This window comes from Cinclus cinclus, chromosome Z (assembly GCF_963662255.1).
Source record: "Cinclus cinclus chromosome Z, bCinCin1.1, whole genome shotgun sequence".
Taxonomy (NCBI): Eukaryota; Metazoa; Chordata; class Aves; order Passeriformes; family Cinclidae; genus Cinclus; species Cinclus cinclus.
The window spans coordinates 76195264-76211062 of NC_085084.1; the positions used below are offsets into that span (position 1 = coordinate 76195264).

The window sequence follows — 15799 nt, forward strand, 5'->3', positions numbered from 1 at the left end:
CAGAGAGAGGCCACCTGATGCCATCTCAGGACTCCACTGACATCATGCTTGGTGAACACAAGGAGCAAGGCCATATGTCAGTGAAACAAAATTGCTGAAAAACAACAGAGAGGAGATAGGGAGGTAGATTCAACAGCTTTTGGTGCTTATTAATTTGAAGCCAACAAAGAAACACTGCAAGCTTTACTGTCCTTGCTCTTATTGCCATCCTCAGATGGAAGCTGAATGCCATTTTCTCTGGTTTTCTGGGCCTGAATCTGCAGGGTCCATAAGCAGGCACAGACATGTCAGATGAGCAACTCCCACAGCATCACTTAGGATTGAAGGTTCCAAGTTGAGCTGATGTGGGATTTCTGGGGACATGAACAGGAGTGTGGGTGGAGGTCCCAGGTGAGGCTGCTCAGAGCAAGTAAGTGCCCTAACACCTGGAATGGGCACACAGAAAGTGCACTCTGTGACTTGCCAGAGTGAGAAATTAAATAAGACAAGAATTTGGTACATCCATACAGGGGTATGAACCCCATGAGGGGTTCACTCAGTTAAACCTTTCAGGAAGCTAAATATGACAGCATTCCTGCTTAGAGATCTCTAGCTTGGCAGCAACTAGGTACTTTCAGCCCTAAAGCTTTTCTTCTCATGTTTGCTGGCCCTGGCTCTGAACCTTGCAAATCACCTTGTTCCTTCTGAGTTTTTCCAAGGTAGCAAATCCTGGGCAGGGGCAAAATCCAGCTTGGCAGGAGTGAGAACAAGTGCTGAAAGCAAAAGTGATGCCCTCTCTTTCGCCACTTTCCTACAAGTGTACACCTGGCTTCCCCTCTTCCCAGCCCAAATTTCTTCCCTTTTCAAATACATGGGAATCTTCTAAGTTCTCACTGAAACGACTTTGTTGAGCTGAGTTCTTCTTTCTGTTCTGTTCCCAAGTCACTAAAATAACAAAGCATATTTACCCTACCTCACAGCTAGATGCAGATCAGCACGCTCCCACCCTGGGAGTGTTGAGAACACTAAAAGCATCTTCACTCCAATTATGAACTAGAAACTGCTTGGCACAGAACCAAACTGTTACAGTTTGGGAGCCAAAAGCATTTTTGAGTACTGTACCCTGTGAGGGAGTCACTTCACAGTCACTTCACTTCTAAAAAAGAGGGACAGAGTAAAACTGCTATCAAGCAGAACAATTTTACACTTGAAAAGCAGCATCCTGAAAAGTCTGTGCCAACACACACTCACTGCATCAAAACAAAATAGCAAGATTGTCTTCTCGCTACCAGAAAATTTTCTAAACCAACCAAAGGAAAGCTGTATCCCTCTCTTGTCCTCTGTCTTGTTCCAAAGAGGAAACAGATATGATCAGAGGAGAAAGTGGCTCCATCTTGTCTTGGCTAACAACTGCTTCTTGCCATGAAGAAGGCAGTTTACTGCCTTTTTAATAGATACCAAGCAAAAAAACGCTTCTCACCTTACAGGTTAATATAACGCCTCAAATTTCCCATCCTCACTCTTTGTTGTATTTCCCTAGCAGAGGGTTTGCAGTCGTTCTGTTTCTGTCAGACTGAACATCCAAGAACATGGGGGTGGCAGAGAGCATCATATGGCAGCCTGGTCCCCAGGACTGCAGTCCATCATGCAGAAATGTTCAACACAGAAGGGCCAACAAAGCTGCCCTCCCCTGTACAGCATGTGCTGATGTCACAACAAATGACACAAGGCAACAACTACATCGGGAACATGCAATGGGACACACAGGGTACATATGAAGGCCACCATCAGTGTTCTTTGTCCCATTACAAATCTGGCCATTTATAAAGTTTAACTCCTGCGTGACCTCACAAAAGCTTATCTTCCATCACCAGAAGCAGAGACTAAACTCCCACCAGCCTTTGTTAGGAGATGACTGCTTCCCAACTCCAAGCATGGTAAATACTTGAAAACAGATTTATATGGAAAAAAAAATTAAATCTCTACATTGCCTTCATCATGTACTATCACTATCAGCATCAGCACATTTTGCACTTATTTCAGCTTTAGTGACTTCCAATCTCCAGAGTACCAGCAGAGGAGATACCAGGAAGGAAGAATCTCAAATGTATCAGGTGGAAGCAGAAACAGCAAACTAATCCGGGATAAATATAGTGCAAACAACAAACCAGCTTCTAAACCTCTTTGCATATACAATCATGTTTTACATCAAGGAGTTCAGCTTTTCTAGTTTTCAAATTCATTTATTCTCTTTTACAACCCCTTAAAAACCTCTCAAGCCCCACCTAAGTACAATGAAATATTTAAAACACGTTGAATAACCTGGGGTACTGCACTATGTACATCTAAATGAGACAGCAGCCAGAAATTATGGAAAAAGCACAGAAGCACAGCCAAACAGGAGAACACACAGGTTTTTTTTTTAAAGCTGCTATCCCAGGCAGCAGTGTTTTACCCAACCTGAAAAGCAGCACAAGCTGTACATGAGCCCACACATCACTCTGGTTCTCATGCATCTACAATAGCCAGGAGATCTTCACCTGGGAAACAAAACACGATACACAATTCCTAAGTGTCTCTCTAAACCTGCTGTTACTAAAATCTTGCTTCTATGGCCCAGGACTGACTTAAGAACTTCCATAGCACATCAGTGATCCATTTACTTACCTGTGTAAGGATAAAGCAGCAGTTCCCAACTCATACGACAAAGAATCTTAACATGTAGGGCACTAAGAATCCACTGGAGTAGATGACATGGGTAGGTGCCACTTTCTAGAGGAGTGTGACACACCTTTAGTGCCTCATGCTTTTCAACCTGCTTCTAACCTTGCCATGGCACCTCAGACTGAATGGAGATCAAAGCAAAATCTGCAGCACTCTTCTAGGGAAGAGCAGCCTTTGAAGAGCTAACTCATGCACCCATTTTTTTCCTGGACATTATGAAACCCTGGATAGGCAGCCAACTTTTCACAGCCTAGAACAAAAACCATTCAACACATCATGTGGAATCCCTGTTATTTCAGTATTTGGCATGGTAAGCAAAGAAATAAGTAATAGGTGTGCTTTAAATGATCAGTTGTGTCAAAAACAGAAGAATCACAAAAATCTTTTCACTTATTTACTGCTCTGCATGAAATTCTACTTCTCGCAAAACATTTCTCCCAATGTGAAAATTTAAAATAGTATAAATCACCCTAAAAGAAACAAAGAAAAACTCCTCTGACTATGGTACTACAGAGAAAACACATTATTACCTGAAATACTTTCTAAATTCAGATGTTCCAACACATCTACATGGAGTCTGTTTTCTTAAAAAAAAATAGCTCAAAATGCAATGTACTCTGTAACACGAATGGCAGAAGAAAGCAAATTCTCTTTTTGACACTAAATACAAAGGGAGACACCAGAACTTAATTTTCTTTTAAAGCAGTGACGTTTACTAGCAAGTGTGTCAGAATGAATTCATATGAGAAGGTAATTGCTACAAGCCTTGCCTTCAGCTCTGTGTGCTTGTTCTGCCTCCCTCCCAGAAGCCTCAACATTTGTACCAAAGAACCAAGATTTTTGGAGAGGTGAAACAGGCTTGTTCCTCCTCTTGCATAAAAAGTAACTTCAGTAATAAACTTCTCACAGACAGCAGCCATGGAACACCAGGATATTTCCACGGGGAAGAAGGATGGCCCATGACCAACATCAGACAGCTGTCAGGACAGATGAGGAGTCAGGTACCTCTTCCCCTTTGCACACTGGACTATAGTTAAAGAGCAGTGCCATCTACAGAACACTGTGCTCTCCCAGGAGTACAACCACCCAGGGGACTGTGCACTCACACGAAACACAATTTGTATTGACTGTCCAGCTGCAGTGCCAAGGCCTGCCTCCTCCCCTGCACCAGGAAACAGAGTATGAGACCTGCAGATGTCCTAACTTCTTCCCACAACAGATGGACAATCCTGACAGGTGCTGACCAAATGCCAGTGCCTGTACAAATGCTCTTCCCCTGCTTAGAGCACAAATTGCTAACACTGACCAGGGCTTTGCAGCAAAAAAGATGCAACAGGAAGAGGGATGAACCTTACAATGACAGAACACTTTAAAAAAACACTTCAGTGCTCGGTGCATGAAAAAGAAATAGCACAAACCCCAGAAACATCATCTCTGTTCTTGATCCCAAGCATCAGCTGAGAGCTGGAAAGAGAAGTTATGCAAACCTATGATGCATTCTGGCTAAGGCCTTACTTTTTGGGTTTATTTGGTTTGGAGTTTGGTTTTGTTTGCTTAAGTAAAATAGAATTTAAAAGTTGCATACAGCTTTACTTGAGATCAGTTTGCTCCAATTAGCTGCTTTTTCATATTCTATATTTTTCAAGCATAAGTAATTGCCAAAAAGGCAGTTCTTACAGCATTAAGTTATTTATATACTCTGCTAATGATAATGTTCAGGAGCACTAAGCATTAATGTTTCACTAACTGAACTGCACACATCTAAAAAGGCTACATGCATTCACCACAGAACTGCTCTAACAACACACTTGACCTCTTCTAGAGCCAAATTTGTCTAGATTCAAAGAAGCAAATGCTCCCTGCTCAGGAAGAAAATGTGTAACTACACAATCCTGAAACACTATTAGAAGAAAAAACTGCTGCTAGTCTAAATATTCCAGCACCCAGGAACTTTCAAATATTTCATATTTATTCAGATATTCTTAAAAAGAGGCCAAACAAAAAATTAATACCAGCCACATGACCTCCACTGAACTACAGTGACTGAACTGAGAACGAACACAACTTGATTATAAAACTTAACCTGTTCCCCTTTCTCTCCACAGTCAGCACCCTGGGCAAGTTATGAAAATGCACTCACCAAAAGGTAACTCAAATCTTGTGTCCAGCAAAATTTTATGAGGAGTTGGGTTTTTGGTTCCACAGATTTCATCATGTTTCATTACAACTTCTGCCTCCAACGTAGACCACTCCCCAGGACCTTCCTGTGAATCAAAAGCCATAAGTAAATGAACATTCAAGTCTGAAGAACTTTATGCACCAACTCTCACACTTTTGCTAAAACAGTCCAAAAAGAGCTTTACAACATTATCAACCCTATTTTAACATCAAATTACATCTGTTCAGCATGCACTGGCTTTTTCTTCCAAACTGGATTTCTTCCAAATCTCAGAGGCATCTACCAGAGCAAGCAGCAAAAAGAAGTGCTGCCTTTTCAATGGAACTGCAAAGGTAGACCCTCAAAGGCAGGACTGAGGAGTGTCTGGATAGCAAGAGGAACTCAGTACCAGCCAGACATCAGGGCCACACTGCAGGGCATCCCCACTCATTTCCTTCTATGAAAAATATAACCTATCCCTCCCTGCTCAAATCCAATAGTCTACTAAGTAAATACCAAAATTTGAGTTACAAATGCTTAGCTGCAACAACTGCCAAACTCAGTAGTTAGGGCAGTTACACACATTGGCACAGCCCACTTCCTACTTTTGTTCATATATATTAGCACAAAGTACACCTAACTCTACAACCAGAAGCCCTAAAGGATAGTGCAGCTGTGTTCTGGGCCTACCTTATCAGCTGGACAAGACAGAGGTCTTTAGCAGTAAGTCATAAGAATTTGACTATCAGACTAAGCAGTCAGTCCTTAAGACTTCAGACACTTGCCTGTGTTCCTTAATATATTAGGCCCTAGTTCTTGAATCCTCAAGTGAAATGACAGCAAAGAGCTCTATGTAAGCTCAGTTGTGACCTCACTACAAAACCAAAACCAATGTGATGAGACAGCCCTCTCTGTCCACTCAGCCTTCCTGACTTCCCAAGTGGAAATTTTGCTGAGGAGCTCAGTCTGTGCCACACCAGTCCAGATCTGTAATGCATTAATTATCAACAATGGAGCAAATAAAGGTCCCCTGTCAGTTTAACCTCATCAGATTGGTGAATGGCCTTCAGAGCAATCCACACGGTCCCAACCAGGGTGTCCCATATCAGTCCTTTGTTCCATACTTCCACAATTAGGCCCAGGTCCAGCCGATTGATCTCACTGCAAGAAAAGTAAAGGCAGCACAGATGAGAAAAAAAAAATCTAATTTTGCTTCATGTTCTGCATTACCACCATGATTATACCAGGGAACTATTTCCATAGAGCTGTGTCAAGCAACAGAGAGTTCCTTGGAAGTGTGTGGCTGAGGCAGCTCATATTCACAGGGAACACCAGTTTCTAGTAACTCACAGTTTAATACTAATTACACAAAGAGTGCAAACTAAAACCCTGAACTATGTCATGCATGAATTGCCAGTAGGGAACTCATCTCTGCAGCTATTTACACAGGAGGAGGAAGTGTACCTTGGACCAATACCTAGAGGTAAGCTGCTCTTTGTCATCAGGCACCCCATTTCTAGCAAAGTGAGTATCTGCCTTGGCAGCACAGCAACACAAGTGTACTCTGGCAGGTGCAAACATGCCAATACTTACCTGTGAGTGGAGGTAAGTACTCCTAGCCAAAAGTAACAGCCTCACATCCAGCATAGCAGCATCAGCAGCACTAACTATTGCCCAGGACTGTGTGGCACCACTTCCACTCCAGTACCAGCTACTTCCACATGACCACTCACTGACAGGTTCTTAGAAAAACTGATTTAAAGGTTTTAACAAACACCTTTCCTCTCATTAACAAAAAAAGGTATCTCAAATTTGCTTCTTTTCAGTGTTTTACAGCATTTATTCCATGCTTCTGCATGCTGGTTTATAACATGCCTACTTCAGAACAGCCCAACATATACACAGCAGACACTGGTAAAAACAGTAAAGTAGAGAAGAATCCTGAGCTGTCTGTTGGTACCACAGCTGTCTCACACTTACCATGAAGAAAGGCTGTAACTCAGAATTTTTCAAGCTCAGGGCTTCCCTTTATTGCAGCTGTTAATCCCCAAAAGCAGGGATCTTGGACAGTCAGTACTAGTGCCCTCTGCCCAAATACATCAGTGTTATAGATCGCAAAGAAATTTAAAACCATGTTACTGTCTAACTTCTATAGACTGCCATCATGGCCAAAATAAGAAAGAACTGCTGCAAATCCAAGCATCCATTTGAACTCTGCCTCCTTCTTGCAAATCTACAAGGCTCAAGACAAACCCTACAGTTACAGTAAAGCATATAAATGCCTATTTTAAATCCAAGTGCTTCTGTTCTTGTTTGAGACACAGGAATTGAGGTTAGGAGCGTACAGACTCAGTGAGTCACTTGAGTCACTCAGTCTGGAACAGTTCAAAATTAAACTCTTACACAGCCTTCCACTAGTTTATTGCTAGCACCTCACAACTGAGTATCCAGCATCCTCTGTTCTGATAGTATGACTCAGTATGGCCAACAGCTGTACCAGCACTGCTCTGCCCTCACCCTTCTTGATATTCATCTGACTGCAGACTGATGATGACTGACTGACTGCTGACTGGAACAATGTGATGCCAGAAAGGGAAGGGAAGGCTCTATCCTCTATTTTCAGTCACAGTGTAAAACCACATACTTTGCTTCAACATACACTGTCAGAGCAGGACACTGGTCATGATACACCCAATGGGCTCCTATCCAGATCTCCAAAGGACAGGTAAGAATAATAAATAAAAAGAATTTCTGTACAGTGGCTTTGATTGCCTTTGTGTCTCCCTTTCTCCACCTTCTGGTTCGATGCAGAACAGCTTCTATGAACAAAAGAGCTGAAACTGAAATTTGGTGTCCCTCCCTTTCCATACACACACGGGATTTAAATAAAGGCATTTCTCACAGCTTCAACACCAATTTAATCACCATGTTCTAAACATTAGTGGGCACTTTCACTCGAGGTGTTTCCTGCAAATATGCAGCAAATATGCAGCAAATACGCAGTTCTTTAAAAGCTCCTTCAAAATTCAAAGATGCCCTGAAGGAATACATTGAAGTGCTTCATTGGTCTGGTAAATAGCCACATCTCAAACAACCCCAGAGCTCCAAATTCTGCAGTGCTTTGTCTCACAAGGAATTTGGCCACAAAACCAGCAAATACAGACAGGAAGTTTTTTTTGTTGGTTTTTTTTTTTTTTTTTTGCTTGTGGTCTGTTCTACTATGCCTCATGAAAAAAGGTAAACACAGCACAGACAGTAAAAGCAGCCTTCCCTTGGGGAAAAGCTGCTGTGCTCAAAATCCTTTTCCAACTTCAGAAAGAGCAAACTAGAGACTGGCAGTACTGGAATACCAGCACTATTTCCTCTAGGGCAACTTAATGTACACAGGATCATGCAAAACACATTCGTTCCCACATTTAATATTTCTGTTATGAGGAGACACCAGAACTACTGTAGAGTTGCCTGGCTAAAGCAGGGACAATAATGGTGAGGTAGTTCAGCTAATATTCTGCTTCCATATTCCCTAGCAACTAATTACGGAACGTCGCAGTGACCTTACAGCATGCTAGCTAAGCTCCCAGCTGATACCAGAGTGCAGCTCCAGAAGCTGCTTGAGGGGAGGGAGAAGGAGCAACTACAAGAGCCTTCATCCAACATATTCAAGTGCATTCTTAAATCACCACTGAGAAGCCTCCTCTGTAGCTGGCCATGTTTAAAGCTAGCTCCTGCCCATGGGATGAGCACAAATTACAGGCAGAAAGAGTTAGTAGATTGAGTATGGGCATGTGACTTCGAGGATAGGTTCAATTCCTTGTCCTGGCCTTACCCAGTCCTGAATGTTTGACATCAGTGCCAGCCATGGCCTCTGTCTGACCAGGAGCTGCAGAGCTGAGGAGATACTGCTGTTCAGGAACATGTGTGTTTCACCAGATGCCAAAGGAAACTCCAGGTCCAAACTCTCCATGCAGGAGCACACACCTCTTGTGCTGCTCCAAAAGCAGAGTACCACCAAACAAGGGAGGTGGGAGCACAGCTATGATGAAAATTCTGTACTGACCCAGGTGACCTCCTTAACCTCACTTTCAGCTGAGAAGAAACAAACTGCTGCTGGGTTAGGAAATGTATTCTCAAAATTCCATGGGGGGTCACTTACTACAGATACTATGTAAACACCTCAAACCCACTCAGAAACAGCAGCACTAGCTTTGACCCATCAAGATGAATACAACATCATTGCCCCCACTTAGTAAATTTAGTTTAATTTGCCTTACAAAGCTATAGAAACAGAAGCAGGTGCACTACAATCAAATCATTCATCCACCAGAAAAAAAATCCCACCATTCTAAAAGATACTGGGAAATCCTGCGCGTACTAACACCACCTCTTAATTGCTCTGACCAGCCTCTCCAGCCACAGACACCCATACCCTCTTCCCACACCCAGGACCTAAGCCCAGCTATGGGCCTGTAGTCCTTGGCTAAGCTATGTTGTAGGTGTTTGTGTCTGTCTCGAGCTTACGGCCACAGCTGTGCACATACTGGCCAAGGACAACATCAATCCCAGACACAACTCACAGAGTAACTTCACAGTTCAGCCTCAGACCTGGCCACTCACTACAGACCTGACTGGCGGATGTCAGTCCACGGCACCAGCAGAGACAATCTCCCAACACACATCCTCCACCACAGGCCATGTGTACAACAGGAAGAAATTTTAGCTTGTCATCAGGTTTGTGCATTTTACCTATCCAAACATTCGGATTCCTACACACACTAGTAGCTCTGAATAAACACAGGGCTGTGGAAGGACTCAACCACGAGAACTTCATGCTGTGCACCACCATACTTACAACATAAAATCCTGTTCCCAGCAGGGCTGGTCACCTCGCACGGCCACTGTTGTGCTCTTCACATTTTGCACTTTCAAGGTCACATACGTATTGAATTTATCTGGGGAATGAGACACAAAATGTTACCTCCACCATCATACCCTTTCATCACATGAGCTGCAACATTGCAACATTTTCAGTTCACACAGGGCACCCAGAGAGACCTCAGATGAAAAGCCCATATGGGAAGATATCACTGGGTTTAAGAAGCAAAATGTTCAAGCCGTTTTCCACCTGCATCAAATTTTCAATCACAGCTTTTTTAGAAATCCAAGCACAATCGAACAAAAACACGCAACTGTTCACCTGCAGGAAGACAAGGACAAAGAGTGTAAAATCCTACAGAACACAGACACTTACTATGATGCTGCTCTTGAAATACAGACAAGAGAAAAAGAGAGATTCTGAAGGCACAGCACTCGTTATAAATACCAAGCAGTGTGAAAAACAAACTTGCAAAACATATAAGCAAAAGGTTAGGTTGATCATATCATCCCTTCCCTTCAGACCCAACTGCTCTCCTAGCTCCAACTCAAGTTTTCCACCCATGAGTCCACAAAGAACTTTACAGGCTAGTCAGGGGGAGAAGAAAAATACAGATTTATGGATAAGTGTGCTGAAACTGACCTGACCTCAGAAAACTAAAACACTCACATCTAGACAAGACAGACCCTGTCTAGGTGTTTTACGTTTTATTTTAAGTCTGAGGGAAAATCCTGGAAGAACTTTTTTCCTAGTTTCTGCTATCTCTTTGCTAATACAACCAAAAGCAGCAAAGCACAGACTTATTTGAAGTTTTAATATCACCATTCAAGAACGAACAAACTCCCTTTTAAGGGGAGTTATCACCTCAGGCCTATCTATCAGTTTCAAACAGCCTGGAACAAGACAGGCTAAGTACCCAGAAAGCAGTGTACATATTTAAATAGTATTAAAATTCTATCATGTTCTTCTGCATCTATTCCCAGTGTTTAATCTCAATCAAGTCAATTTTGGTACTGTCAAAATTTACCACAAAAAACAAAGATATAACAGCCAACATGGCTTTACAAAGGGGAAATAATGGCTGACTAATCTGATTACCTTCTAGCACTACAGCACTGTTGGATGGGGCAGAGTAACTGGCATTGTCTGCCTGGACTTGTGCAAAGCATTTGACACTGTCCTGCACAGCATCATTGTCTTTAAATCAGAGAGATATGGATTGGGATGGATGGATGGATGGATGGATGGATGGATGGATGGATGGATGGATGGATGGAGCACTCTGTGGATAAAGAACAGGCTGGCCGGCCCCACCCAAAGACTTGTGGTCAGCGATTCACTGTCCACCTGGTGACCAGTGACAAGTGGAGTCCGTCAGGGGTCAGAACTGGGGCTGATACTGCTCATTATCTTCGTCAGTGACAGCGACAGTGGGATTGAGGGCACTCTCAGGAAATTCACTGATGACACATAGCTGTGTGGTGCAGTCGCGCTCCGGAAGGAAGGGATGCCATCCAGCGGGACCTGGACAGGCTGGAGAGGTGGGACTGTGCAAACCTCATGAAACTGGTTGTTGAGAAGTCAACATAAGCCAAAAGCGTGTGCCTGCAGCCCAGAAATGTATCCCGGGATGCAACCAAAGAAGTATGAGCAGCAGGTCAAGGAAGACAATTCACCCCCTCTGCTCGTGACATCCAACCTGGATTACTGCATACAGTTCTGGCATCTCCAACAAAAGAAGGACATGCAAGTGTTGGAGCAAGTGCAGAGAAGGAAACAAAGTTGGTAAGAAGAGGGAGCACCTCCCCTACGAAGACAGGATGAGAAAGTTGGGGCTGTTCAGCCTGGTGAAGAGAAGGTTGTGGGGAGATCTCACAGAAATCTTCCTATATCTGAAGGGGCCTACAGGAACTCTAAAGGGACTCAGAAAGGGACTCTTCATCAGGAATCATAATGATAGGACAGGGAATAACAGGTACAAATTGAAAGGGGAGAAATTTAGTCAGATATTAGAAAGAAATTCTTTACTGAGAAGGTGTAGAGACACAGGCACAGGCTGCCCAAGGAATTTGTGGATGCCCAGTCCTGGTAGTGTTTGAGGCCAGTGTGGATAAGGCACTGGGCAACCTAGTCTAGTAGGAGGTGTCCCTGCCCATGGTATGGAACTAAATAATTCTTTAGGTCCCTTCCAAATCCTAACAAAGTTTTCTGCCATAATCTGAGGACAGCTACATCCAAAGAATTAAGCTGAACAAGTAAGTTATGAATACGGTTGTGCAACTGTTTCAGATCTAAACACCTGAAAAGGTGTTATTCCAGAAATTTTTATTGATAAGCATGTTATATAAGTGCTTATTCTCTTGTAAACTGTACACCAAATTTCAACTGATAAATCTATTTGCTTGCTAAGGATACCTTGCTAGCTTCTGAACCATGAAGTGAAAAGAAGTTGCCCAGACTGTAAATTCTGGATGCTACCAGCTGGTTGTTTTTGTTTCATTATGCAGACACAAAGCCTAGAGGGTGGGATTTTAATTCCAAGCACAGCCATTATGGACTCCCACATAAGAGAATTATTCACTTCTGCAGTTTCATCCAGCAACCCCAGTTAGGATTGAGAAGGTACTAAATCCACAGATGCACACACCAGTTCTGCTTACTGAACATTTTCAGACCCTGTTTTGAACAGGGACAGAGTCAGGATGAGATGAAAGGGCCGGGTAGGTGGGAAAGGGTGACAGTAAAGGAACACATTTCCTCATTCATCACCTGTTCAGGTCAGGTTGAGCAGATAGAGGTTTCTTACTGCTGCGACACCAGGTCACAGCCTCAAATTCTCTAGTAACTCAAACTGCCTGGATTCTCAAGATAGATTAGGTCACTCCTAAGGAGAACATGAAGGAGCTGAGATGAGGTGGAGGAAAACTGGAGGGAGCAGTGTGAACAACAGTGAGAGAGCAGGGGTCCCCATTGCTGCAAACAAGCAATACAGCATGACTTACCTGGTGGTCCATGGAGTTTAGCTTTTTTTACTGTAAAGAGAAAAAAAGGAAAAGATCAAAATAAGAGACTGTAAGTGATACAGTTTCCTTTGAGTTCAAAATATCACAGTGCATCATATTAACGGGACAACATCCCCTGCAGTCCTGGTAGCTGCAAACTCACACTAAGCTAAACAGATCTGGAGACAAAAACTCCTTCTTTGCATGCCATGGCACCTCTCTAAAGTGATGCATTAAAAAAAACAATCACAGGCTTAATGTTTGGAAAGCAGTGTGATATGTCTAAGGCAAAGCAATCTCAACATCAGTCCTTTGCAACCAGAAGTTACTGCTGCTTAGCAAGACACCATTTCATACCACCTCACTTACAAAGTTACTTACATACACTCTAGAAGAAATAAAAAATTTCTTTACAAACAAAGAAAATCTCCTAACACTATATAACAGACTACAAATTGAAAATAATCAAGCCTGAACAGCAGCTCCATAAGTAGCTCTATGCTATGTCTTTGTCAATTAAATCAAATAAGCCAAACAAACAGCAGTGTAAACTCAAATGTCATTTTTACAAGCTCTACTCTGTTAATTCAATTCGATGATAGTATTTAGATATAAAAATAGAATTGTTAAAACATAAAACACTATTGGCTCTTATCTCACCAGATGGAGAAGGTCCATGTCTACCTAGGGGAGATTTTGTTTACATTTCCCTTTTGCAAGCTCATATCCTCACTAGAATTGCTAAGTGTAAGCACTAAGAGAAGACATCTCTAGGCTCCAGCTAGTTTTCTCAGTAGAAAACTAACACTAAGAAGAAAACATAATTAACAAGCTAGGAAGCAAGCTATACTGAAGAGCAAAAAATATTTAAGAGCTGGTGCAGTGAAATTTCCTTCAGGAAACAGAGCTGTCAATACTTATTAGAGGCTCACACGCCCACCTTTCAAAATAAAAGTTCAAAAAAAAGAAACATTAAAAAATTAAAGCAACTTTTTTTTTAAAATGCCCTGACATCATTACATTCAGAACTGGAACAGAGTGTGATGACAGCCTTGCTACTTGAGAAATCCTCCTTTGTGAGCATTTACAGTCCAGGTAGATGCCCCGCATGAAGAAAAATGCTGCACCAGGTACATTAGGAATTATTCCTGTTAAAAGGGCTGCAGCTTTAACCTAGATTGACAAGGCCCACAAGCCTTTAGGTCTAAAATAAATTGGTTCATTTTCTCCCAGATTCAGGGCCTGAAGCAGTCCTGATGCTGAACCTAATGGTGCAAGCAACACACAGTAGTGTGGGCCAGTGTTCTTGACAGAAGGTACAGATTCCTTTAACTCTCCAAATCAGACTGTTTAACCACTGAGAAATATGCAGGACAATCTACCCACTTTCTAGGTTCCTTTGCATACCACACAAAAGCACATATTTCATTAAACACTGCCCTGGAGTGGGGAGGCATCAGCTCATCTCTGAACCTCCCTGCTCCCCCCTCCTTTGCAAGAGGCAAAGAAACAAGTGCATGCGCTTGGGAGAAAAAGGCAAAGGCAGGCAGTGGTCACACAGGATGTTTCAAATGGAGTCTCCCTGTTTGTAACAAGCTCAACTAATGTTAGCAGGGAAGCAGAAGCAAACACTGTGTAGAAATTTGGTATTATGTGCTAAAAAAGCTGCTGGAATGGGCCATAGGCTCCTGAACACAGAAAAGAGATGCAGCCTCTGCAGTGGCAATGTGCAAACTAAGAGAGATGCTACACTGTGATCACAGCCTCCAAATATTCAGAGGTTCCTTTGATGAAAGGCAGTAAACCCTGCAGCTGAGAGGGGAGCCTGTGCAGGGCTTCCACAACAGCTGTCCCATGGACATCCCAGGGAAGCAGCCAGACTACACAAAGATCACAAGCCTGCTACAGACCCACATGGCAAAAATGGAATCCTTCGCAACTCCCAGGAATGAGCACCATGCCTCTAGACAAAGCACATGTAATAAATGACAGCTTTATCTGCAGAAATATAACTAAGAGCTGAATCACAAACCTGGGAGTCTCATCCCACCAGTGATTTTTTTGCTCTATCTTCAAGCCTGCACAGCATGTCCAAGAAGTTCCAAAAAAATCACTTTCCCATTGGACGTTTTTATTTTGTTAGCCCCACGGGAAAGCATTGCAAAGGTGCAGCTGCCAGAACATCTCCCACAACTGTCTGGGAGAGTGCAGGATTCCCCTTATAAGAGCTTGAATTTCTGGGAGTTCCAAGCTGGAATGGGCTGCTAAGCACTGCTAAGGCCCAGCTTGTTTGTCAGGGAATTTGCATTGCACTGAACACTATGCACCATGCCAGGAAGGACCACAGCTTTCCAAAGGAACACTACTAAGGAAACTTCTGTACCTACACCTGCTCCTTCTCTCTGGTTAGATATCCTCTACGCCAAGCTCTCGAAGTTGAGTTCCAAAGCAGTATGGAAACCTGATACATTAATTACTCAGCATTACAGTGAAGGCTGAAAAGTCATTGCTACATGATACACCATGAAAGTACTTTGAAATCAAGCCAAATGCAACAGTACATTTTTATAATGTAAAATCTCATTCTTAAAATATAAAATCTTATTTTTATAATATAAAACCTGTATCACAAAATGAAACTATTCTCTAGAGCACACAGCAACACCAGGTTCTACAGGTACAGCTGCTCCTGCATTGCCACAAAGCAAAATCCTAAACATATTGTAAGGTAATGGTCTAGATCAGGTATTCCAGACTCGCTCTCAGTTATCCCACAGTACCCCTGGTCTCTGGGGAAGGAGAATTTTTAAACCAACAGGAGATATCAAATTCTATTCAGTTTCAAATGCCTTCTCTCAGCAAACTGGGCAGCAGGAAGTCCATCCATTCAGACACAAACATCAAACTATGCTGATCCTATGCCACTGCACAGGATGAGCAGGACACCAGGGAGGGAATGAAAATGATAGAAAACTAGAAAGGAAGGCAAGACCTAGTGCTTTGCACTGCCATGTGCATGCACTTCATGAAAGAGATGCACAGAGATGCACCTGCTCTCCCTGC

The 15799-nt window shown here is 42.7% G+C and overlaps 1 protein-coding gene across 1 annotated transcript in view; it reads right to left on the minus strand.

Moving 5' to 3' along the window:
- UNC13B (unc-13 homolog B) overlaps nt 1–13414 on the minus strand; it is a 178620-nt gene extending 165206 nt beyond the window's left edge. The window contains exons 1-6 of the mRNA XM_062513980.1: nt 13397–13414; nt 13118–13124; nt 12737–12766; nt 9711–9810; nt 5905–6022; nt 4844–4967 (exon numbers count right to left, since the gene is read on the minus strand). Coding sequence (XP_062369964.1) covers nt 4844–4967; nt 5905–6022; nt 9711–9810; nt 12737–12766; nt 13118–13124; nt 13397–13414 — 397 coding nt within the window. The remainder of the gene's footprint in view (nt 1–4843; nt 4968–5904; nt 6023–9710; nt 9811–12736; nt 12767–13117; nt 13125–13396) is intronic.
- Between the last annotated feature and the right edge of the window lie 2385 nt (nt 13415–15799).